Raw genomic sequence first — 25,130 nt, 5'->3', positions numbered from 1 at the left:
TCTATGGGTGATGTTAAGAGTTTTAGTCAATCTCTTGAAGTAGTATGTCTATTCATGCCTATATGTATTTGTCTGGGAAGAAGGCTCATGTCTTTGAGTAAATTCTCGGCAATGTCTTTAATACTCCAAAAGCTAAGAATTTCTCTGGCCATCTCTGCCTGGATTTCCTGCCGGAAGTGCTTGTTCATACGACTTATTGTGACTTAATCATATAATGCTTATACTATTGCTTAGCTGTTTGATGGAAATGTATACCATATCCCCAGCCATTTGAACTATGGATAGGGCCGTGGTTGGCAAACGTGCTCGTGAGCCACATGCGGCTCTTTGGCCCCTTGATTGTGGCTCTTCCACAAAATACCACGTGCGGGCACGCACGTACAGTGCAATTGAACTTCGTGGCCCATGTGCAGAAGTCGGTATTTTGTGGAAGAGCCACAATCAAGGGGCCAAAGAGCCACATGTGGCTCGCGAGCCGCGGTTTGCCGAGCCGCAGTTTGCTGACCACAGGATAGGGATTGTGCTTACATTTCTTCCCAAACTTTTTAAAATTGAATTTAGAGAGAGGAAGGGGGAGAGAGAGAGAGAGAGAGAGAGAGAGAGAGAGAGAGAGAAACATCTATGTGCGAGCAAAACATCAATCAGTTACCTCCCACACGTGCCCAGACTGGGTGGCTGAACCTGCAACCTTGTGCCCTGACCTTATGATGTACTAGATGACACTTCAACCAACTGAGCCACACCTGCCAGGGCTGTGCTTACATTTTTTAACAGATTTATAGAGATATAATTTAAGTACTATATAATTCACCTATTTAAAATGTGCAATTCAATGGCTTTTAATATATTCAGAGTTGTGCAACCATCACTACAATCAATTTTAGAACATTTTCATCATCGAAAAAACCCCATATACCTTGGTTGTCATTCCCAGCTCCTCAGATCCTCAGCCCTAGTCAACCACTAATCAACTTTCACTATAGATTTGCCTATTCCCAGTATTTCATATAAATGTAGTCATATAATATTTGGCCCTTGTGACTGATTTCTATCACTTAGCATAATATTTTCAAAGTTTATTCATGTTGTTTTTATTTTTTAAATATATTTTTATTGATTTCACAGAGAAAGAGAGAAGGAGAGAGAGATAGAAACATCAATGATAAGGGAATCATTGATTGGCTGCCTCCTGCATGCCTTACACTGGGGATCCAGCCCACAACCCAGGCATATACCTTGACCAGGAATTGAACCATGACCTCCTGGTTCATAGGTTGATGCTCAACCACTGAGCCACGCCAGCCAGGCAAATTTTGTTTTAATTCCCTTTAATATTCAGCATAGTACTATAGTTGGCATATAATAGTCTTTTTGTTTGTTTATTTTATAATAGTCTTTTTAAAAATAAACTTTAAAATTTGTGCAAGAGTAGGCCTTCCTTCCCCTGGCTGCCGGCACCAGCTTCCCTCTGGCACCCAGGACCCGGGTTTCCCTTGCAGTCCAGCTTCATCCGGAAGGTCGTCCGGTCTAATTAGCATATTATGTTTTTATTATTATAGGTAATTTCTTGGACTGTAACCTCAGTGGGCCTTAGTTACCTCACCTATAAAATTGCTTTCAAGTGTTTTGAGAATTAGGGAAGAAATTAAGAAAGTGTTGGGTGGTGCCTGTGCTTGGCAGAAGCATCCTAGCTGTTGATCGATATTAGAAAAATAGATCAAATTAGAAAGGGGAAATAAGATTTTTTCTTTAAAAAAACAAAAAGCGCCCTGGAGCAGCATGGAAGGGGGCTTCTGTTTTTTAAGCATTTTCTGTAGTGGGTGAAATAAGAAAGAAAAGATGACCTTGGTTTGCCTGCATATTTAATATTAACTATAGGACAGCTTCTTTGCCTGACAAGAGCCTTTGGGTCCTTTTGGTTTGTGTACTGAGTTCTAGCCTCTTTGTGAAGAGATGCTTGGAAGTTTATCAGTGCTTAGATTGTCCTAACATGGCTATTTTGCTGTAGGTGCTGTGTTTGAAGAATGATATCATTTTTAAGAAAGCCTTTCCTCTCTTAAGGTAAGGATATTAATAATAGTAGTTGAATATAGTTAACATTTGCATTCTGCCAGGTAATTCACACAGCATTTTTCTTTCATCATCTCCACTTGCATGTCTACTAAGCATCTTGAGCATGAACACCTCTGCCATCTTGCTCTTTTTTTATTTATTTTTATTTTTTTATTTCAGAGAGAAAGGGAGAGGGAGAGAGAGAGAGAAACATCAATGATGAGAGAGAATCGTTGACCAGCTGTTTCCTGCACGCCCCCTTCAGGGGATGGAGCCCACAGCCCAGGCACGTGCCCTTGACTGGAATCAAACCTGAGACCCTTCAGTCTGCAGGCTAACGCTCTATCCAATGAGCCAAACCAGCTAGGGCATGCCATCTTGCTCTTTATCCATTCTCAGTGAATGACAACCCCATTCATCTAGGCCAGTGATGGCGAACCTTTTGAGCTCGGCGTGTCAGCATTTTGAAAAACCCTAACTTAACTCTGGTGCCGTGTCACATATAGAAATTTTTTGATATTTGCAACCATAGTAAAACAAAACCATAGTAAAACAAAGACTTATATTTTTGATATTTATTTTATACATTTAAATGCCATTTAACAAAGAAAAATGCGTGTCACCTCTGACATGTGTGTCATAGGTTCACCATCAGTGATCTAGTTACTTAGGCCAGAATCCTTGGAGTGATCCGTGACATTGTTATTTCTCTCACTCTACATCCAATTCTTTAACAAATCCTGTTGGCTCAACTTTTGAAATATTATAGAATTAAACCAGATTCAGGTCTCAAACTATTCGTTTTGCTAAACTACTAGGGACCAGCTCCTTATCTTCTTAACACGTTAAGCGCCAAGCCTGTATTGTCTTCCTTTCCGTTTAGCCCACAATATCCGATTTCACCGATATGCTGGCGGCATCAGTGACTGACTGGTCCAGACGGAAAGTATAGTGTCAGTCACCGGTGACTGACATGGCGCTTAACGTGTTAACTACAATTATGCTGCCTTCTAAGTGGTCTCACTGCCTTCACTTTTGTCTTCTATCCTTCGCACTAAAATCAGAGTGATTCTTTTAAAATCAAGTTAGCTCATGTTACTTCTCTCTCAGACTTTCCCATCTTAGTCAAAATAAGTTCTACAATCCTACCATGGCTTACAAGTCTTTATCTAATCTGTTCCCTCATTGTATACTACTACTTACTCACTGGCTCCCTTTCTATTCCTTGATGACAGAAGCACTCTCCCACCTAAGGATCTTTGCACATTCTCCCTTCACATATCCATATAGTTTGTCCTCTGACTTTATTCAGGTTTGTGCCCAAATGTTAAATCATCAGGGAGGCCTTCTCTAACTACACCGCCCATCAATCTCTGTCCCCTTACCTTGCTTTATTTTTCATAGCAGGTATCACCACCTGACACATCTTATATATATATATGTATGTGTATATTTATTTAAATTATCTGTCTTCCTCACCCTGCCCACTAGAATATAATCACAATATGGATAAAGACTTGCTAGTTTTGTTTACTTCTATATCCCAAGGGCCTAGAATGGTGTCTGACACATAGTAGGCATTTAATAAATACTTGTTTAATGAATTAATAGTTCTTCATAATTATCTGATGAGAAAGGTGATATTATCTCAATTTTATGCATAAATAACTGAGGTTCAGAATGGTAAATCAATTGCTCAAAGATGACATAGCTAATATGAGTTGGAGTTAGGATTCAAACCCAAGTTGTTTTTTCACTCTTCTGTATATACAGTATGCTACCTCCCCATTGTTTTTCTCTGGATGATAATGAAGAGCATTTGGCAGTTTATTTCTCTATTCATCAGATATCCACTGAATGTCTTATGTGTGGCAGCCACATGATATAAAACAATGAATTGAATATCTTCATGACCACATGAGCCTGGATGAATTCTTTTTTTTTTTTTTAATATATATTTTATTGATTTTTTACAGAGAGGAAGGGAGAGGGATAGAGAGTTAGAAACATCGATGATAGAGAAACATCCATCAGCTGCCTCCTGCACATCTCCTACTGGGGATGTGCCCGCAACCCAGGTACATGCCCTTGACCGGAATCGAATCTGGGACCTTTCAGTCCGCAGGCCGATGCTCTATCCACTGAGCCAAACCGGTTTCGGCATTTTTTAAAAAAAATATATTTTATTGATTTTTTACAGAGAGGAAGGGAGGGGGATATAGAGTTAAAAACATCGATGAGAGAGAAACATCCATCAGCTGCCTCCTGCACATCTCCTACTGGGGATGTGCCCGCAACCCAGGTACATGCCCTTGACCGGAATCGAACCCGGGACCTTTCAGTCCGCAGGCCAACGCTCTATCCAGTGAGCCAAACCGGCCAGGGCCCTGGATGAATTCTTTAATCCTTTACATTTATTGAAGCCTTTTCCTCTTATTCCCTTTCCATCTTAATTTATTTTTCCATTAATCAGTCAATTATTTAATATGCATTTACTATGGTACCCTGCCAGGCATTTTACATGTTCTCTCATTAACAAAAAAACACTACAGGACAAATATATAAATATTGTTATTTTACAAAAGAGGTATCTGGCCTTGGCCAGGTAGCTCAGTTGGTTAGTGTCGTCCCGATATGCCAATGTTTTGGGTTCAATCCCCAGTCAGGGCACATACAAGAATCTATGAATGGTTCTGGCCAGTGTTGTTCAATGTTGAGAGCATCAGTCTGAAGACTGAAGGACCCAGGTTCGATTCCCTATCAAGGGCATGTACCTGGGCTGCAGGCCCGATCCGGGCCTAGGTGGGGGTATGTGCAGAAGGCGGCCAATCAATTTATCTCTCTCACATCGATCTTTCTCTCTCTCTCCCCCCTCCCTTCCTTCCTCTGTCTCTCTCTGTGAAATCAATAAATTTAAAATAAAAAAGAGGAAACTGGCTGAGAGAGTTTAAGATACATTTTCAGTCCCATGAGATGAGATAACTGTGTTACAGAGACACAAAATAACTTGCCTAAAGTCACAGTTTGAAAATGGTGGAACAGCATTTAATCACAGATCTGCTTGTTTCTAACTTGTCCCACAGTTTAGCGTCAAAGCTTTGCAGGATACTGAATTAAAATACTCTGATTACCTAGTCAACCAAACAGAACCATTTTAAATTATGTACTTATTTTTTATTATTATTATTATTGTTACTGATTTTAGAGAGAGGAAGCGGGAGAGAGAGAGAGAGAGAGAGAGAGACAGAAAGAACATTGATGTGAGAGAGAAACATTGATGGGTTGCCTCCTGTTGTGCCCTGACCAGAGATCAAACCTGCAACCTTTTGGTGTATAGGAGGACACTCCAACCAAATGGGCCACCTGGCCAGGGCCAAACAGAACCATTTTATTCTGCTCCATATTCACTGGCTTCTGTATCCAGTCTAGCTCTCATTGCTGTCCCTTCCTCTCCATCTTCCCTGAGCATGTTCTAATGCAAGGCTATTATAAGAATCACCTCACTGGTTCTCTTGCCTCAGTCTCACCTCTTCCCATTCATTTCTCACTTACTGCCAGGGTTAACTTTCCAAAACTTAATCTTGATCATATCACTCCTGTGCTTAGATTCTGCCAGGAGCTTCCCACTGCCTATACAGAATAAAGACCAAACTTCACACAGCACACGAGGTTCTTTATAACCTGACTCCCTATTACCTCTTCCACTCTGTTCCCTTCCCTGCAGCTTAAATTCCACTTACATCCAGCTGCTTGCTGTTCCCTAAACTTACCACTTTTATCTCTCTGCTTAGAACGCTTTACCTGTTATGGTAAGTAACCCAGAACAGTTCATTTTTAAAGCTCAGCTCAAAAAGTTTCACCTCCCTGGTGGAAATGATCACACTTTCCTTTGTGTTTCACCAAATCATGTACATGTTTTCGTTCTGGATCAGTATATACTGTGGTTCGCATTTGTTTACATACAGTATCTCTCTCCCAACTAGACCAAAGATAGAGACATTTACTTTGTATTTTTGTATCCTCAAGACCTAAGCACATTGGCTGGCACATAGTAGGTACTTAATATTTGTGGAAAGGAGGGGAGGAGGAAATATCTGGCATTGACTTATCCTTAATGAGGAGTATAAAAGTTTTGATAACTGCAAATAAATTGTGGGTATCCAATTGTATTCAACATACTCTCTCTTTTTAGGTTTAAAACTTCAGGAGAGAATCCCATTTGTTCTGCAGGTAAGCATTTTTTTCCTGGTGTAGTCTGGTTACTTTAAGTGACTCCCTAACACTCTAATAATTTTTCTAGAAGGATGCCTAACATATCTTTGAGAAGAGTGGCTGGGACCAAATCCAAGCCCTCACATGGGATAGGATAGTGGGCAAGAACATAAAGAAATGGTTAGGAGCAAGAGCTCTACAGTTTGTTTAGATTCCAACTCTAACTTATATTTATTGTGTGACCTTTGGCTACTTCCCCATAACTTCGTTTCCTCACTTTTAAAAAATGGGGATAATTAGGCCGTGGCCAGGTAACTTAGTTGGTTGGAGCATTGTCCCAATGCACCAGGGTTGTGGGTTTGATCCTTGTTCAGGAGACAGACAGGAGTCAATCAATGAATGCATAAATAAGTGGAACAACAAATCAATGTCTCTCTCTCCACCCCCTCTTTCCCTCTCTCTTCTTCTATCTCTAGAATCAATCCTATATAATAAAGAGCTAATATGGAAATGGTCGTCATGCCCTCATACCGTCACGCCTTAACAGCTCAGACACTCAACACTGGGGAGAGAGGAATGGGGACCAGCCAGGCTGCAGCCCGGAGAGGGAAAAGCCGCCTGCCCCACAGTCCCGGGCGCCAGTGGCCCCGGAGAGGGACAAGCCACCCGCCCTGCGGTCCCAGGTGCCAGCGCCTGTACCTCTGCCCCGGGAGAGGGACAAGCTGCCCGCCCCGTGTTCCTGGGCGCCTGTGGCTGTGGCCCCGGTGAAGCTGCCCGCCCACGGTCCCCCGTGGCTGTGGCCAACCTGGGCAAAGCTGGCCCGGGTCCTGGGTGCCTGCGACTGGCCGGAGGAGGGAATCCTGAGTCCCAGGTGCTGGGCGAGGCAGAGGCGGTTAGGGGCGATCAGGCCAGCAGGGGAGCAGTTAGGGGCAATCAGGCTGGTAGGGGAGCAGTTAGGGGCGATGAGGCAGGCAGAGGTGGTTAGGGGCGATCAGGCAGGCAGGCAGGCGAGCAATTAGGAGCCAGTGGTCCCGGATTGTGAGAGGCAGTCGAACATCCCCCAAGGGGTCCTGGATTGGAGAGGGTGCAGGCCAGGCTGAGGGACACCCCCCATGCACGAATTTCGTGCAGTGGGCCTCTAGTCAATATATAAAAATGTAAACATGGGGATAATTATAGTACTAACTACAGTGAATTATTTGAAGATTCAGTGAGGTAAAACACATAAAGTGCTCAAAAAGTTAGATGTTTTTATTATTATTTCTATTATTAGTGTTACTATTCCAGACTTATTTTTCATGTCTATCATCTGCCAGGCTAGGGCTTTTCTTTTAGTATTTTGTAATGACTGTCCATTCAATCTAATTAACTCAATAAATTTTAATCTGTTTCAATCTAGCTATTAACCATTTTTGCTTTTTCTATTATGTGAGAAATTTCAAAGCAATTGTTGTATTTCAATGAAATCTGTCATTTTTCTAAAGAGTATCAGAGCAAAGGAATGGGAGTAAAGAAGGGAACTAATGTTTACTGAGTGCTTAATATGTGCCAGACAATGTATAAGAGGCAAGCGCTAAAGACCCCTCGGGGGGTGTCCGCCTGCTGGCTTAGGTGCATCTCCACCGGCAGTTGGACATCCCCTGAGGAGTCCTAGACTACAAGAGGGCACAGGCCGGACTGAGGGACCCCTCTCCCCCACCCGCAGGGCATGAATGTCGTGCACCAGGCCTCTAATTAATAATGCCCCAATATCATCTAATACCTTATCCACTTCCTCAGTTGTCCCCAAAATGTCTTTTGTGAGACTGTTTATAACCAAGAGCCAATAAAGGTTTACACTGTGTATTTCACTATTCCATCACCTTTAATCTAGAACAACCCTACCACTTCTTCCCTATAACAGTGACTTTTTGATAGGGCCAGACCATTTGTCTTATAGAATGTCCTCCCTCCTTGATTTGTCTGATTTTCATGGTGGTGTGTAACATGTTCTTTGTTCCCCTTCCATCAAACTGAAAGTTAGATCTACAAGCTTGACTAGATTTAAGTTAAACAGTTTTAGCAAGAAAACCAACTGATGCTCTGAACTTCATTTTGCATCCTGTCAGGAGATTTTTAAAAAAAACTAAGAATATCTGATTATAAAAGTGAAAAACATACATTTTAGAGAATATGGAAAACACACACACACATCTGAAAAAGCTGAAGAAAACTCACTTCTAATCCTACTATCCACCAGAGATTACTGCTCAGCATTTTAGTGTATATCCTACCAGGTCTTTTTCTAGGTCTCTCTCCCTCTCTCTCTCTCTCTCTCTCCTGATATATATATGCATGTGGGAACCAATGATGATATATTATGCTTTATCATTTCCTTTTTCCCACTTAATCATTTCCTTTTCCCCACTTAATCTATAGTGAACATTTTCTACTATCCTATATAATAAAAGCCTAATATGCAAATCAACCGAATGACTGGCAGAACGACTGGTTGCTATAACGCACACTGATCACCAGGGGCAGACGCTCAACACTGGAGCTGTCCCCTGGGGGTCAGTGCACTCCCACAGAGGGAGTGCTGCTCAGCCAGAAGCCAGGCTCACGGCTGGCGAGCGCAGTAGCAGTGGCGGGAGCCTCTCCGCCTCTATGGCAGCACTAAGGAGCAGCGAACCAAGTGGTAAGGAGCAGCGAGCAGGCAGGCGGTAAGGAGCGAGGGGTCCCAGACTGTGAGAGGGCACAGACCGGGCTGAGGGGACCCCCCCCCCTCCTCCAGTGCACGAATTTCGTGCACTGTGCCTCTAGTAATAAATACATACATACATAAATACATAATTTATATAATTATTTTGAATGTATTGCCTTAAGAGAAACAATTTGGAGGGGAGGATTCTGAGTCTGATTTTGAACATGTTGAATCGAGTGCTTGTGAGGAGGATATATTAAGTAGCCCATTGGATACATTGATCTTGAGCGCAAATATAGGTTTGGGTTGAAACTGTAAATTTGGAAGTCATCATAGTGTCCATCTTAAATCATGGGAATGAATGACCTGAGGAGAACAAGTAGAGAAGAGGCCCAAGGATCAGGCACCTGGGGAACTCCAACATTAAAAAATTGGATAGAGGGTGAAAGAGATGGTGAATAGGATTGAAAATAGGAGGCCAAAATGATAAGAGAAAACCAGGACAGTATAGTTTCATGGCAAACAAAAGTAGTATTAAACCTTTTGTGTAAATAAAAAAGAAAACTCAGATGCCAGTCACCATTTTTAAGTACACAGAAACTCAATAACCGTTCAGTGGTTTCAAAAAGCAGGGCTGAAAGTGATCTTTGAGATGATTACATTTCTCAGGTAAAAGTACCACAAATGTTTGCCATGGTCTCTCATCTACTGGAATTCCTTGGCAAGGAGGCATTTTCAAATGCAGTTTGGGGCAATTCCTATAATTAGAGCAGCTGGTTAATTAAGAAGCTGAATCAAACTACTGTTAAATTAACCATTTTCCTCCTTAAATGAATGGTTTTGGTCAGATTACCAGTGGTTAAACTGCTTAATTAGCTAGTTGTTTTAATTATAAAATTTACAATTTTGAAAGCCTCTGATTTTGTAAGTTCAACTGAATCCCTCCCATCCCTGCTTCATATCATTAATCTGGGTTTCCTGCTGTCACATTAACATTGCAGCCTCCTGAGAGAAAAGGCAACTCTTCACTGAAGAAAACAAAACCCCAGGGTTTTAAAAGGAGGCTTTGAAAATCTTTCAGTTAGCACAATTACTGGATGTAATCATGCAGTGACTTCTCCCACCTCACACCCCTTCCTGTATATATGCCAGAGCCAACTGTCCTTCAATGTCCTTGTTTACTAAACTCAATTATTTCTCCTTCAAAATAGGAACAAGCGTATATAGTAGGGCTATTCAGGAGGAAAAAACTGGGGTAGCCCCAGCCAAGAATTAATTACGGGACATTCTCTCCATTCAACAGACTGCATGTCCCTGATATAACCTACTCAGCACCTGGCAAATAGTATGTGCTCAGAAAGTGTAGGTTTACAGTTGGTTCTCACGACTGTAAACTTACTTTTGCCCACCCCTGTAGTGCTTTGTACATAGTAAATACTTTTTAAAAAATTGTGTGTGTGAAATGAATAAATGGTTGAATTAATGAAAGAGAATAACTTAATTCAGTCTGTGTTTTAGAAAGATTAATCAGTAAGCTCTAGAGCAGTGATGGCGAACCTTTTGAGCTCGGCGTGTCAGCATTTTGAAAAACCCTAACTTAACTCTGGTGCCGTGTCACATATAGAAATTTTTTTATATTTGCAACTATAGTAAAACAAAGACTTATATTTTTGATATTTATTTTATATATTTAAATGCCATTTAACAAAGAAAAATCAACCAAAAAAATGAGTTCGCGTGTCACCTATGACACGCATGTCATAGGTTTGCCGTCACTGCTCTAGAGGATAGAATAGAGAGGGGGATATATTGAGATCACCAACAATAACTTAGCCAAGACTACCATTTGAATCTCCTATCCCTTCCATCCATACTCCCTCTCCCTACTTCCTTTTCCACCTCTCCCTACTCCCTTTTCCATACAACAACCAAAGTGATATTTTAAAAACACATCAGACATATAATTTCCCTGCTTATGGCTGTTCAGTCTGAAATCCAAACCCTTAACAAGGCCCAGTGTGGTGTGTTCTGACCCACTGCTCGAGTCTCTGATACTCTCCATGCCCCTCTCACTTTGCGTCAGCCACACTGAAAACCAAAGCTGTTTCCCACATTGAAGCCTTTACACATGCTGTTTCCTCTGCCTGGAACATTCATCCTCTATCTTTTCACTTAATAAACTCCTACTTGCCTTTCAGGTCTCAGTTTATTTTATTTATTTTTTTGAATAGGTAATACGTGTGCATGGAACAAGTTTTAAAAGCTACAAAAGAATATAAAATAAACAGTAAATGTCCCTCTCCTCCTGCTTTCTAGCCACTTCCTCTCCCTGGGGATAAACACTATTACCATTTCCCTCTGAATTCTGGTCTCAGTTCACATGTCATTTTTTCAGAAAGGCCTTCTCTGATACTGCAATCTAAAATAGATCCTCCGATTGTATTGCCATAGCCCTCTGTGCTTTTTCTTTTTATTTATCTCAATTTGGAATTTTATATTTATTTTGTGACTGTTCCATTAATGATACCTTCCTCCCTCAAGACTGTCAGCTCCATAAGTGGAGTTTTGTTGGCCTTGTCTACTTTTTTACTGTTATTGTTAATCCTCCCCCAAAGATATTTTTTTCCCATTGATTTTTAGAGAGAGTGGAAGGGAGAGGGAGAGACAGAGAGAGAAACATCAATGTGAAAGAGACACATCAATTGGTTTCCTCCTGCACATGCCCCACCAAGGCCGGAGATCGAGCCTGCAACCAAGGTACATGCCCTTGACCAGAATTGAACCTGGGACCCTTCAGTCTGCAGACCGATGCTCTATTCACTGAGTCAAACCGGCTAGGGCGGCCTTGTCTACTTTTTTTTTTCTTCTTTATTGACTTCAGAGAGGAAGGGAGAGAGAGAGATGGAAACATCAATGATGAGAGAGAATCACTGATCAGCTGCCTCCTACACACCCCCTACTGGGGATCGAGCCCACAACCCAGGCATGTGCCCTTGGCCAGGATCGAACCTGGGACCCTTCAGTCCGCAGGCTGAAGCTAGGGCTTTGTCTACCCCCACTCCCTTATATCCCCCACTCTTAGCACAATGCCTGGTACATCATAAGTATGCCTTTTTCTGTAAACTCATCTCTTGCCAACCTGGTCCTCCTGTTCTGCCTTGAAATTCTCTCTGGTTCTTCTGCTCTCCATACCATGTTCTCTCCTCACTAACTCGTAGTCATCCTTCAAGTTTTACTTAAAAGCCACCTGCTCTAAGAATTCTTTCCCAACACCTCAAGTCTAGCCTCAGTGCCCCTCCTATGTATGGCCCTGCATTGGTATTACTGTTTCCCCACTAGATCATAGGTTCTTTATTGCAGGGACTGTGTCTTTGCCTATTCTTATAGCCCCAGCTTCTAAGGCACTGTGTGGTACCAAGAGTCCTGCCATAGATATTGGGTTGATTACACACTGCATAACTCTAGTGTGTGCCATTCACGTGGTATAATTGTCACTGGTTACTCTGATGGGAAATAAATATTTATTAAGTGAATGAACATGCTTTGAAGAGTTCAGTGCTTTTTCAAGGTCATGATGAAATCTTGTTGGATAAGATTAATTTGCAAGGCTCTGGTCTGAGGACCACTGTGTATTCATCAGGAGGATTTGGATATCAGCTTCTTGGGTGGGGTCCCAGTTTGCAGAGTTGGAACCCGAAGACTCAAAGGGTCAAATGTCTTAGATTCAGAGAGACAGAATTGGGACAGTGGCTAAGAACACACCCCAGTTATTTTCAGTGCTCTTAGGGAACCTCTCCCCAAAATACCTCCTCCTTCCTTGTGTGGTTAAACTCTTACTCCTCTTCCAAGGATTCAGCTTTTACCTCTGCTGAACCTATTGCCCTGCACCCTTCCCCACTGCTGCCCCCAAAGCAGAGTTAGTTGTTTGTCCCTCTAGGCACTCCCTACCTTGCACTCATCTCCATTTAAGTATTTTTTTTTCCCATTTAAGTATTTTGTACACCATAATATAATTAACTGCTTTCCCATCATCCTTGCCCAGTATACATTGAGTGTCTAAAACTAGATGATTTTAAAAACGTTGTGGAAATCTATGATTGTCCTCAGACCTAGTTATATTTGCTACCTGTCACTTTCTCTGTACAATCTGTAGAAAACTTCAAAAGAATTATTGCCTGTGAAGGGACAGGAGGAAATGACAACCCTGTGAGAATTTATTTTGTTCCTATACCACCAGTGGCTCTAGCAGGAGAGAATTTCTCAAAGAAAGATAGGTAGTGGGACTGGATATAGTCCAGTGGGCAAAAGGAGAGAAATGGTGGGGAAAACTGAGAGTTAGCCCAGGATAATAAAATAGCTCTGGTTCTTTAAACCAAATAGTCCCAGTCTTGCAATGGAGAATTTGCCTACTCACCTCCTCATATGTGATCTGTTCCTGGAAAAGCTTTGAAACACATTTGTCTTATTTTCTCTCTTTTAGGTGGTATTCTACTGAGTACCAGCCGGCACTATAAGACAAAGCCCACCCATGGCATTGGAAGATACAAGCACTTAATTCAAGAACAAGAGGTAAAGGGGGCAGGGGTCCTTCAGAAGAGGAGAGTGTGCAGCTTTTGCAAACACCCAAAGATCAGATCTGCATAGGTTGGCTAGTATTGGAGCTAGAAAGAATAGGGGGTCTTCCCTCAGTCCTCTCCAGTTACTTAGTTTCAATATTATCCAGAGTGGAGATGTTTCTACCAGGTCCCAGTCTCTTCCCTAGGCCAGGTTATCATAGTGAAAAGCAAATGACTTAGTTTTATTATTTGTGATGCTTTAAAAAATATCCTAGTACTTAGTACTTAGTACTTAGTTCCTAGTTCCTAGTTCCTAGTTCCTAGTTGGAAATAATACATCCAGTTTAGCTGAGTGAATGGTGGCTAGTAGAGGTGGACTGCCGTTTTCAGCCAACTAGCTGTGGTGGCTAGTAGAGGTGGACTGCCGTTTTCAGCCAACTAGCTGAGTTTTATAGTATTTGCAGATTTAAAATATGTATGTGTTCCTTGAATTCATTATCACAGATAATTGGGAGTTGGTTCTAATTATTTTAAGACTAGAGGCCTGGTGCACAGCATTTGTGCATGGGGGGGGGGGGGTGAGGGGGTCCCTTAGCCCAGCCTGCGCCCTTTGCAGTCCGGGAGCCCTCAGGGAATGTCAGACTGAGGCTTAGGCCTGCTCCCCATGGGACATCCTTAGTGCTGAGGTGGGCCGCTGAGCTCGCCAGCCATCACCCCGGCTTGTGGCTGAGCGGTGCTCCCCCTGTGGGAGCGCACTGACCACTAGGGGGCAACTCCTGTGTTGAGCGTCTGCCCCCTGGTGGTCAGTGTGCATCATAGCGACTGGCAAACCTCCATTTGGTTGATTTGCATATTACCCTTTTATTAAATAGGATAGGATTATTTAGCCTACTTCTCTGGCTCCAGCTGCAAGATTGCTTCTGGGTAGTTAGATTTCTGTGCATGTGCAGAGGATTTTCTGGTGAGGTGAACACAACACTGGCCTGAAAGTCAGAAGGTCTGGCTTTGAGTCATGGTTCTATCACTTCCTGTAAAAGGTACAGTTTAGAAGATTTTGCAGTTCTACTGAGGAGTCTTCAACATTACTTTTGGTTCTTGGGCTTATTTTAATGTTCCCTGTAACCATGCACATCTCCCATTGCCTCTCTCTCCTTGGCAAAAGTTAAATACCACTGTACTTGGGCTTCTGAAGCCACTAAGCTTGTCATGTTCTCTTAAGCATCATCCTTATATCAAGGAATTTCACTAGAAGAACATTGCCATGTCCAAGGCTTGTATCAGGCAGCCTCCCAGCAGGAAACAGCCCAACTAAAATCATTTGTTTGTAGTGGGAAGTGTACGCAATTGGGAAACAGGAAAGTTATGTTCTAGGCTTGGTGCTGCAACTCACTAGCTTTGTGACTTTGGATAAATTAACCTTAGTCCTCTGGGCATGGTGGGCCCTGAAATTTTATGTAAAATGTTTTCTATTTGTGACTTTTTCTGAGAAAAGAGTCTGTAGCTTTTTTCAGGCTCTTCAAAATGGTTGAGAAACTCCAGATTAGAATGTCTTTAAGAGTTTTTTAGTTTTGATATCCTCTAACTCCATGATGCTATGAAATATTAATCAAACACCTACTATGTAATAGGCATTATTGGGGGCGACTTGCCTATTTAAACTGGGTTGCAATAAAATTTTACAGGTTGAATGAACAAGATCTGGTTCATGCTCAGAGGGAGCTGGTAAACCATTAGAGATAAGACGTAGGTGATTATGTTCCCAAGCAGTAAATGACAAGTGCTAAAAGAAAGATATAAAGTACTATTAAATACCCTGGCTGGTAGCTCAGTTGGTTAGAGCATTGTACTGATATATCAAAGTTGTGAGTTTGATCCCCCTTCAGGGCACATACAAGAATCAGTCAATGAATGCATAAATAATTGGAACAACAAATTGATGCTTCTCCCTCTCTCTCTCTAAAAATAAATAAAATAAAGTGCTACTAAAAATCAGAAGAAAGAGTGATTTACACCCCTTCTAAGTTGTGACAGTTGTTGCATAGTTGTTGCAGTTGTTTTATTTTAGGACATCCCTCTTCTAAAAATCCCACATAAATTAGCAGGAAATGAAATTGGTTTTGTTGGGGGGCGGGGAGAAGGTGTGTTTTTACTAGTAATGTTTTGGGATCTTTCGTCTTAAGATAATTTTCTGCATATGTCATGCTCCAACACACTCTTTAGCTTGGTATAAAAGGAAGTTTAATGCCATATTTAATGCCATCTGTCCCCATCTTTCTCTCTAGCTTCTTCTGCTATCTCATGGAGACCATGCTTTAACTCCATTGGGCCTCTTGCTTTTCATCCAAATCACCATACCATTTCAAGGCCTCTCAGATGCTGTTCTCTCCACTTGGAAGACCTTTTCCCCTTTTTCACTTGGTTAATACATCCTCAACCTTTAAATCTCAGTGAGAAGTAGGGTGAGGATGAAAAAAATGTATCTTCCCTTCTAAGAAACCTTCCTGGATTCCCTGCACTGTGTTACTTGTCCTGCCATGAGCTTCCCGAGTTCCTGTGTTTCCTCTGCCCTAGGACCTAATGCTCTGTTTTAACCATCTGTTTTGGTGACCACCTCCCCTTCTAGATGGTGAGCTCTATAGGGTAGAGGCCATGCCTTATTTTTTTCTGTATCCTCACTGTCCAACACACGACCTGGCATCAGATAGAGGGCAGTAAATATTGATTGAGCTAAATTGAAATGTGATTATTGAAGCTGCCCCAAGGCTTTAGAAATCAGAGCTGGCAAACACCACCCACTATCTGCAGACAGCTGGTTGCAGATGACCTTGGTTGCTGGAAGGGAGTTATGTGCCCTCTACTTGCAGTACAGGCTTTTCTCTGAGGTCATTCATTGTTCTGGGGTGGCTAGCACAGTAGTGCTGGATAGTAGGGAAGCTGCTGCAGGCTCACTTCCTGCAAGGACAACACAGTGAAAGTTCTCGTCTTGCAGAGGCTCTGTCTCAAGTTCCAGTCTCCTGCACCCCACGGGGGTACTGGACTGGAAAAGCTAGAAGGCATCTTTGTGGTCCCCTTTCTCTCCTTAAGTCTAGAACCTAGAAAAAACAAGTAAGTCTTTTCCTCTCTGGGTCTCAGGCTGGGCCCTCTACTCTTTTGAGCCCCACGTCCCTGAAATGAGAATTAATTCTCATGTACAAAGTGCCTAGCCCTTGTCCCATTTCTGCTGGTATAATCTCTTCACTCCTCCTTCCAAAGGTCCCACACTCAGTCTTAAGACCCCTGAACCTTGGGAAGGAAAATGCACACCTACCTCATCTCAGCTTTCCTGGGCAATACTAGTTTTACCTCTTTTTTCTTTCAGGGCCTGGTTGGTTCCCATCCCTCCACCCTGTGCCCTTTTCCTTGTTGCTTCTCTGAGGAGTAAGTGATAGGGGAGATGAAAATGAGGCTTCCTCTTGGGTGATAACATGGGAGATGACAGCAAACCATGGGGTTCCAAGTCTCTCATAGCATGGACCCAACCTCCTTCTCAGTGATTTTTCTTGCATCCTATGCTTCAGGCACATTTCTCATGCACCCATGCTGCCTCATGTCTCTGTGCCTTTGCACATGCTCCTTCCCCTTTATGGAATGATACTTTTTTTTCTTTCATCTGTAAGTCCTAGCTTGACTCATGGCAGTGAGAGATCACATTTTAGAGCTTATCTGCAGACCTCGTAATTCTCTCAAAGGCCTTCATTATTCTGTTGAATGTAAATGCTTCAGAGTGTTTGGAATTATTTTTATTTGACAGAAATAAAAAATAATATAGTCCTTCATATTTATATATTGCTAGGTCATTTCTCCCAAGACAACTTACATACTTGCCCTCAGCTGTTATACTGCCTTCAATCTTGAGGCAATAGGAGCCCAAGTATCAGAGAATTGTCAAGAGAAAGGTGTGGGAAGATGGAACAGAAGCAATATAAATTGCTGTCAATTTGTAGTTGTTATATATTCTATTTTCTGGCCCTGGTGTATCTTTTGTAACATAGGTAATTTACTTCCTTTTTATAGACTAGCCCCTAGGACTCAAGATAACTTTTCTCTGGGAAACTTAGTGAATGTTATTTTTACTGTTGACATAGAGGAGACATCTGCCATTTCTGACACCTGTTTATTTTGTTGTAGCACCCTCAGATAGATTAGCTCTGTGAGGAAAGTGTGGCATCATTCCTGGAAAAGTCAGCAGCTCAGAATCACTTTATGGTGACAGTCCTGGCTTCCTGGAAACAGAAAGATTGGTTTTGCCAGTCCAGTGACTATAGGGCCAGGCATGGGTTATAGGACTGGCTTAGATTCCTATAACCCATGTCTAGCCCTACAGTTGGCCAGGAATAGTTGTTTTAAACTAGCATCCATGTTTTCCCTGAAGTGCCACCTGTATTCTTACAGTGAGTATATGAAACGACCAGACAGTCCTCTAGGAACATCCAGTTGCGTGGGGTAGCTGGAAACGCCAGGACTGTAAAGAGTTTCCCAGGGCTTTTCCAGACACAGAGAGAGAGACGCCTGTGAAGGCCTGACGTAGCCTGTGCCGTTGAGCACCCTGAGCTCCAGCCCACTGGAATCTCCTTCTGCCTTGCCTGTTCTGCTGCATGACAACAGTGTCAGAGTTTTAGATGGATTCATATTTGATGTGATGATAGTAATGATCCCATTCCATTTCCAAAGTGCTTTCACATACATTATCTCAATGTCTTTCACACCATATGCCCTCAGAACAGTGGTGATCCTTGAATCCCGCCTCAAGTTTACTACTAATGTAATCTTCTATACTTTAGAAAGGCATTAAGTTAATGGATATAATTTCTAAATTTCAAAATTTTCTCCCATTAGTTTTACTTGATAAAAACAAATATTAACAGAGAAACTCATATGTTTTCATATTTTTTGAGATGCAGAGAACTCCATTTATATAATATTTTCTTCTAGTGAAATTGTTTTTGTTGTATATGATGAAAGTATGTTGATGAGTATTTCATGTTGTTTCACAAAGAAAAACATGATTTTTTTGTTGGCTTTTTGCAACCAACAAATTTGAAAACCAGGCCTTTTGATTCACCAACTATCCTGTGAGGTAGACAGAGTGGAAAAGGAAACTGATGAGCATAAATGATTTCTCTATGACCATATGGCTAGTAAATGGCAGTACCAGAATTCAGTTCAGTTCAATTCAACATTTAATATTGGTGGGCTCTAGGAATAGAGAAATGAATGTCACATAGTACCTTCTTATATGAACTGAAATAGTGGTTTGGCTGCCATAATAGATCCACTTAATCAAGGGCTTAAATAAGATAGAAGCTTATTTCTCTCACCTAAAAGTATAAATAGATATTGTTCCAGCTTTTGGTTTTGCCACACATCATATTGCTTCTGTCTCATATCTGAGATGGCTGCTCCCTCTTCAGCCATGTCTACATTCCATTCAGCAGGAAGGGGTAAGGGAAGGCCACATAACTATGCCTCGTTGGGAATGTACATTTTATTATGAATGGTCATGTGCCCAGCTAAAACCCAGCAGTTCCACTATCAAAGAAAGAGGAGGGAATAGATATTGAAGAAACTGGCAAGCTCTGCATACTTTCCTTAAAGGATAAGACAGAAGTTAAGATAAATGCTTTGAGATTAGACAGACCTGAGTTAAAGATTTGGCTCTGATGCTTCTTAGTTGCATGCCCTTGGGTATGTTTGCTTAACTTTTCCAAGCCAGTTTCCTTGGCTTAAATAGGGAACTATACTTCCCAATGTTGTTGTGAGGAGTAAGTTAAATAAGAGAATTTTAAATACTTAGCACAGTGTCTGGTACAAATAGCCTGTAAGTGGTGATAATGATGATAGCATTAGTTTCTCTTTTTATAATCCCATAGCACTCTATTATCCTCCCTTGAAACATTCATCTCTTTATATTATTTGTTCTGTATATGCCTTTCCTGATAGGTTGCAAGCTTCAGTGAGCAGAGACTATGGCTATATTACTATCATATCCCTAATGATAACCCTTATCTGACCCATCACTAGTGGTCAGTAAATATTTGTCGAATAAATGAATACATGTGATAAATGGTAGTAGTGTATTAAGGAGTTGCTGTGGGAACACAGAGGAGTAGTGCCTAACTTTGTCTGAGGAATCATAGTAGGCTTTCTGGAAGAGCATGAGCTGAGTCTTAAAAAATGAATAGGATTTACTCACATTAAGGGTATGGGGTAAAGAGTCAAACACTTTAAGCCCTAACCGGTTTGGCTCAGTGGATAGAGCGTCGGCCTGCGTACTGAAAGGTCCCAGGTTCGATTCCGGTCAAGGGCATGTACCTTGGTTGCGGGCAACATCCCCAGTAGGGGGTGTGCAGGAGGCAGCTGATCGATGTTTCTCTCTCATCGATGTTTCTAACTCTCTATCCCTCTCCCTTCCTTTCTGTAAAAAAAATCAATAAAATATATTTAAAAAATAAAAAAGAGTCAAACACTTTACAGGGAGGGGAAACATTCTGGGCAAAGGTGAGAAGACATTGATTCTGGAGATGCAGTTGGGAAACTTTTAATCGTTTTTAATCCTGGTGTTTCAAATGGACACTAGGGGATGAGGGTACATGAAACCCTAAGGAGTAGGCAGGTCTGGATCAATCTTTTTAAAGATACCACTTATTAGCCCTGGCTGGGTGGTTCAGCTAGTTGGAGCATCATCCCATACACCAAAATATACCATTTATTGAGTAACTACTATAGACTGCTCACTGCCCTTTCAACTGTACCCATCTGAGGTGGTTTATCTTGGTTCCCCTTAGAGGCATAATCAGCATGGTGCAGCAAGGTAGTTTGTTCCATGGGAAGCGGGCTGCTCTTTATGATTAAACTAGAGGCCCAGTGCACAAATTCGTGCATGGGTGGGGTCCAGCCGGCTCACCCGGATCGGCCGATCGGGCTGGGCCAGCCAGGGGGAGGGGCCATGGGCAGTTAGCCGGTCAGCCCCGCCCCCTGGTTGAACTCCCAGTCGAGGGGACAGTTTGCATATTAGCCTTTTATTATATAGGATTGAGAGGATCTGCTCTTTCAAATGTGTCTTTTCTTTCTCTCTGACCTGTAAGCTCCTTGAGGCCTGGGACTATTTTCTATTTCTTTGGTGTCTTTTTTAGAGCAGTTGAATCAGCACTTTGCACACAGCAGGTGCTTAATATTATTCGGTAAAGCATACCAATAGGATACCAGGAGCATGCTTACCTCTATTTTATAGTAATCATAGTTCTATGTACATTACTCAACCTTTTTAAAAGATACCATTATTAACTACTACATACTAGATGCTATAACTGCTATATGCTGGGCTTTTAAAAACATTATTTCATTTTACAAATGGTATATTTAATTTAATCATCCAATATCAAGTGGTTATTAAATGTGGTTATTAAATTCTCCTAGCCTCCCTTCTTTTCCTGCCTGGCTCTCCTTCATGTTTAAGGAATATAAGACTCAGAGCGATTAAATGACTTCCCCAAATGGCTAGTAATTTCCAAAGCCAATATTTGAACTGAGGATGGTCAGAATTCATCTGATGTCTATGCTATTTCCATTTCATATAATTTCAATATTTTTAGCCTTACAAGAGCCTTAAGTGTTAAAGATGAACAAACTGACACCCAGAGAGGACAGTCAATGTCAAGTAGTGACTAAGCAGACAGGATTTGAGTCGATTTTCTTTGGCTTCCATCTAAGTCTAGTGCTCTTTATGTAACGCCACCTGGTCAGTGCCAGGTCTTCTGTTTGGTGTATGTCTTGTGAGTGTGCCACATTGAGTTGTAAACATAATCACTTGATTTCTATGCACCTTCCAGCTCATTATGGGCTGTTCAGAGTACCATCACCAAATCATTCAAGATCCCAAGTGTAAATTTTTATATTTCCATTGGCAGAATTTCTGGAAGCTGAATATACATTCAGCATATCAGCCTTTTCATTTGAGGATGATACAGTGCCTTCCCAACTTTCCCACCCTGGAGGATGCCACTTATAGTGATACTATTTGCAGAAGTTAGAGGAGAGAGCCTGAGCTGCTAAACACAAAGTGGTTACCTTTGTCATTTCCTTACTATTGTAACCTTAAGCCAGTCATTTCCCCTTTCTGGGCCTCAACATCCCCCTTGTGTAAAATTAGGAAGGGGAGAAAGGAGAGACTAAATCATCTCTAAGATCCTTCCCACCTATAGCAGCCTGTGATTCTAATAAGACTCCTTCCTCTACCTGCTCTTTCCCGGCAAAGTTTCCCAGTAACCTGGGCAAGTCATGTGCCTTCAGAGGACCTTAGTTTTCTGTCTGTGAAACAGGGTAATAATGTGGATATTTCTGTATAAAAATGGTTTAGTAATGTATCCCATGGTTCGTTTTGGGGATCATAGTGCAATCCTACAAGGATCTAAGAATGGCCACCTGGGCCACCCCACAGTGAATCCAGGTCATTCACAGGAGTACCAAAGTTTGATGGTGGACAGTAGTCCATCTTCCCTGCCACCTTTCTCCTAGCCTCCCTTCTTTTCCTGCCTGGCTCTCCTTCATGTGCGGTCAGGGTGGCCTCCCCCAAACACAGCTCTAGTCATGTACATCCATGGCAGTCATGAAGGCCTGAACTCAGGCATTTAGAAAAGAAAAGAAGGAAATGATATGAAAAAGATTATGCAGATAAAATTATAGGAATTAGTGACTGATATTCTGTGCATTCAAGCTCTTGCTGGTTATTCTGTGCCCTGGCTCAGAACTGAAATCTAATATCACAATAGGCTCCTGATGGTGTGGATCGCTCCAGGCATATCTAGGCCAACACGGAAAAGCAAGAGAGATGCCAAGAGGGATACTGGAATCAGCTTTCTTTTTTTGTTCCCCTAAAGCGACACCTTTGAAAAGCCCTGGCATTTTCCCTGGTTAAGAAAAAGCTCCTCTCTGTGCTGGAAAATTTCAGCCGCTCCCCATTGCATTCCTACTCAGCATTCTTCACAGATCTGACTGCAGTGCTGGCTGTCAGGATGAAAAGCCTGGATTGCCGCATTTGGCCACGGGTGTGGTGGCCTCTGAAGAGAGAGCCAAGCTGCTCCTTGATGGTTGGTCTCTAGAGGGGAGTGTCTCACTCACTGCAAACTGGGGACCTTGGGGTGGACACCACTGTTAAGAACTTCAGGAATGCAGAGGCTGCAGCGGAAAAATCCCTGCATTAGGCGGGGGAGGGTCAGATCTAGGCTTTAGTTCTTGGAACTATCCTGTCTGGCTGTGTGACTCTGGGGGACTTATTTAATCTCTCTGGGCTTCATATTCTTCCCCTGCAAAGATGAAGAACTAGGACAAAATCATCTCTAAATGCTGTCAGGTTCTAAAATTCTAAAATAGTGCATCATTGCATATTTTCTCTGCCAGGCCCTGTGTTAGATCTGAGGAATATAAGAATGAAAATAGCCCTAGCCAGTTTGGCTCAGTGGGTGGAGTGTCAGCCTGCGGACTGAAGGGTCCCGGGTTTGATTCCCAGCAAGGGCACATGCCTGGATTGTGGGCTTGATCCCCAGTAGGGGGTGTGCAGGAGGCAGCCGAGCAATGATTCCTTCTCATCATTAATGTTTCTATTTCTCTCCCCCTCTCCCTTCCTGTCTGAAATCAATAAAAATATATTTTTTTAAAAATAGAATGAAAATAGTATTAAAAGTTAATATTTATTGAGTGCTTAGTGCCACAGATTGTATTATCCACTTTACATACAGTGTTGTCAGTTCTCAGGACACCCTTGTGAGATCAGGCCAGTCATCAGTATTACTGGCCTCATGAAAGGACTGTCTGAGTCCTCTCCCTGCTTCCCGCTATTGGGCCCCTGCTCTCTTAGACTGACCTGGAGAGCAGTGATGTACGAGAACCATTCCAGGTGCTCTGCCAGGAACCACTCTGCTGTGGCAGCCACTAGGCCGTTGGCTGTTAGATAGGGATGACTAAGACATGTAAATAGAGATAGATTTGTTTTCCTTTTTCTTAAAAAAAAAATGATTTCTACCAAACTTCAAATTTATTATAAATCTCCAATAATTAGGACAGTGTGGTTTTGGCTCAAGGCTAGACAAATAGTCCAGTGGAATAGAATAAAAACTACAGGAGCAGATCCACATGTCTGTGGATACTTATATGATGAAAGTGACATGCAATGGTGCTGGGTTAACTGGACTGGTGATCATGTGAGGAAAAAATGGCTCTTGATTCCTATTTCATACCATATACAAAAATCACTTAAAAAATGAGCTGTAGATCTAAATGTAAATGTTAAAATCATCAAACTGCTAGAAGATAACATACAAGAATATCTTCATGATCTTAAGGTAGACAGATTTCTTAAACCGGACACAAAAATCACTATAACCACAAAAGAATGAATAAATTGAATTACATTAAAAATTAGAATTTCTGCTCATCAAAATGCACAAGTAAAAAGTGCCAGGGCCCTAGCCAGTTTTGCTTGTGGTTGAAGCGATGGCCTGCAGACTAAAGGGTCTTGGGTTCAATTCCTGGTCAAGGGCATTTACCTGGGTTGTAGGTTTGATTCCCAGCCCCAATCTGGGTATGTATGGGAGACAACCAGTCAATGTGTCTCTTTCACATTGATGTTTCTCTTTCTCTCTCCCTTTCCCTTCCTTCCACTCTCTCTAAAAAATCAATGGAAAAAATATCCTCAGGTGAAGATTAACCAAAAAATAAAATAAAATAAAATCCTATATAATAAAAGCCTAATAGGAGAATTGACTGAATGGCGGAATGACCGGTTGCTATGATGCACACTGACCACCAGGGGGCAGACACTCAATGCAGAAGCTGCCCCCAGCCCGCAGGCCGCAGGCCAGCCAAGGCAGATGCCAGCGGGGCCCCTCCCCACCCCACCCCCCGATCACCCCACTGGTTGCCCCATAGATCAGCCCTGATCACAGGCCAGGCCTAGGGACCCTACCCATGCATGAATTTCATGTACCTGGCCTCTAGTAGTGAAATAAAATAAAGTAATTCAGAAGTAGTATGTTAAAAAAAAAAAAGTGAAAGGGGCTCAGCCAGTGTGAGTGGTTGAGCACTGACCCATGAACCAGGAGGTCACAGTTTGATTCCTGGTCAGAGTAGGTGCTTGGATTGCGGGCTCAATCCCCAGTGGGGGGCATGCAGAAGGTAGCTGAACAATGATTCTCTCTCATCATTGATATTTCTAACTCTCTCTGCCTCTCCCTTCCTCTCTCTGAATCAATAAAAACATAAATATATTTTTTTAAAGTGAAAGGAGAAGCTCCTGAGAGGGAGAAGATATTTACTGAACAAAGGAAAAAACTTCTCCAAATTGATATGAGAAAGGCAGATGACCCAATTTTAAAAAATGGGCAAAATATTTGAATAGGCAGGTAACAAAAGAGAGCATCCAAATGGCTAATGAACATATGGGAAGGTTTTCAGGCTCGATAGACTTAAAGGATATGCAAGTTAAACCCCTAATTCATTACTACTTCATACCAACCAGAATGGCTCAAACTAATTAGAAAACCTGACTATACCAAGTTTTTTAAGTGTTAGCAAGAAGGAGAGCAGTTAGAACT

At 42.0% G+C, this 25,130-nt stretch overlaps 1 protein-coding gene across 1 annotated transcript in view; it reads left to right on the top strand.

Annotated features, from left to right (window-relative positions):
• The window catches only part of MRPL48 (mitochondrial ribosomal protein L48), a 49,911-nt gene that overhangs the window by 7,780 nt on the left and 17,001 nt on the right, over positions 1 to 25,130 (top strand). Inside the window, exons 2-4 of the mRNA XM_006100461.3 lie at positions 2,009 to 2,061; positions 6,245 to 6,282; positions 13,428 to 13,516. Of these exons, the coding sequence (XP_006100523.1) occupies positions 2,009 to 2,061; positions 6,245 to 6,282; positions 13,428 to 13,516 (180 nt within the window). The remainder of the gene's footprint in view (positions 1 to 2,008; positions 2,062 to 6,244; positions 6,283 to 13,427; positions 13,517 to 25,130) is intronic.

Source organism: Myotis lucifugus, unplaced genomic scaffold (genome assembly GCF_000147115.1).
Source record: "Myotis lucifugus unplaced genomic scaffold, Myoluc2.0 scaffold_313, whole genome shotgun sequence".
NCBI classification, from domain to species: Eukaryota; Metazoa; Chordata; class Mammalia; order Chiroptera; family Vespertilionidae; genus Myotis; species Myotis lucifugus.
This window is presented reverse-complemented; position numbering and strand designations above follow the sequence as displayed.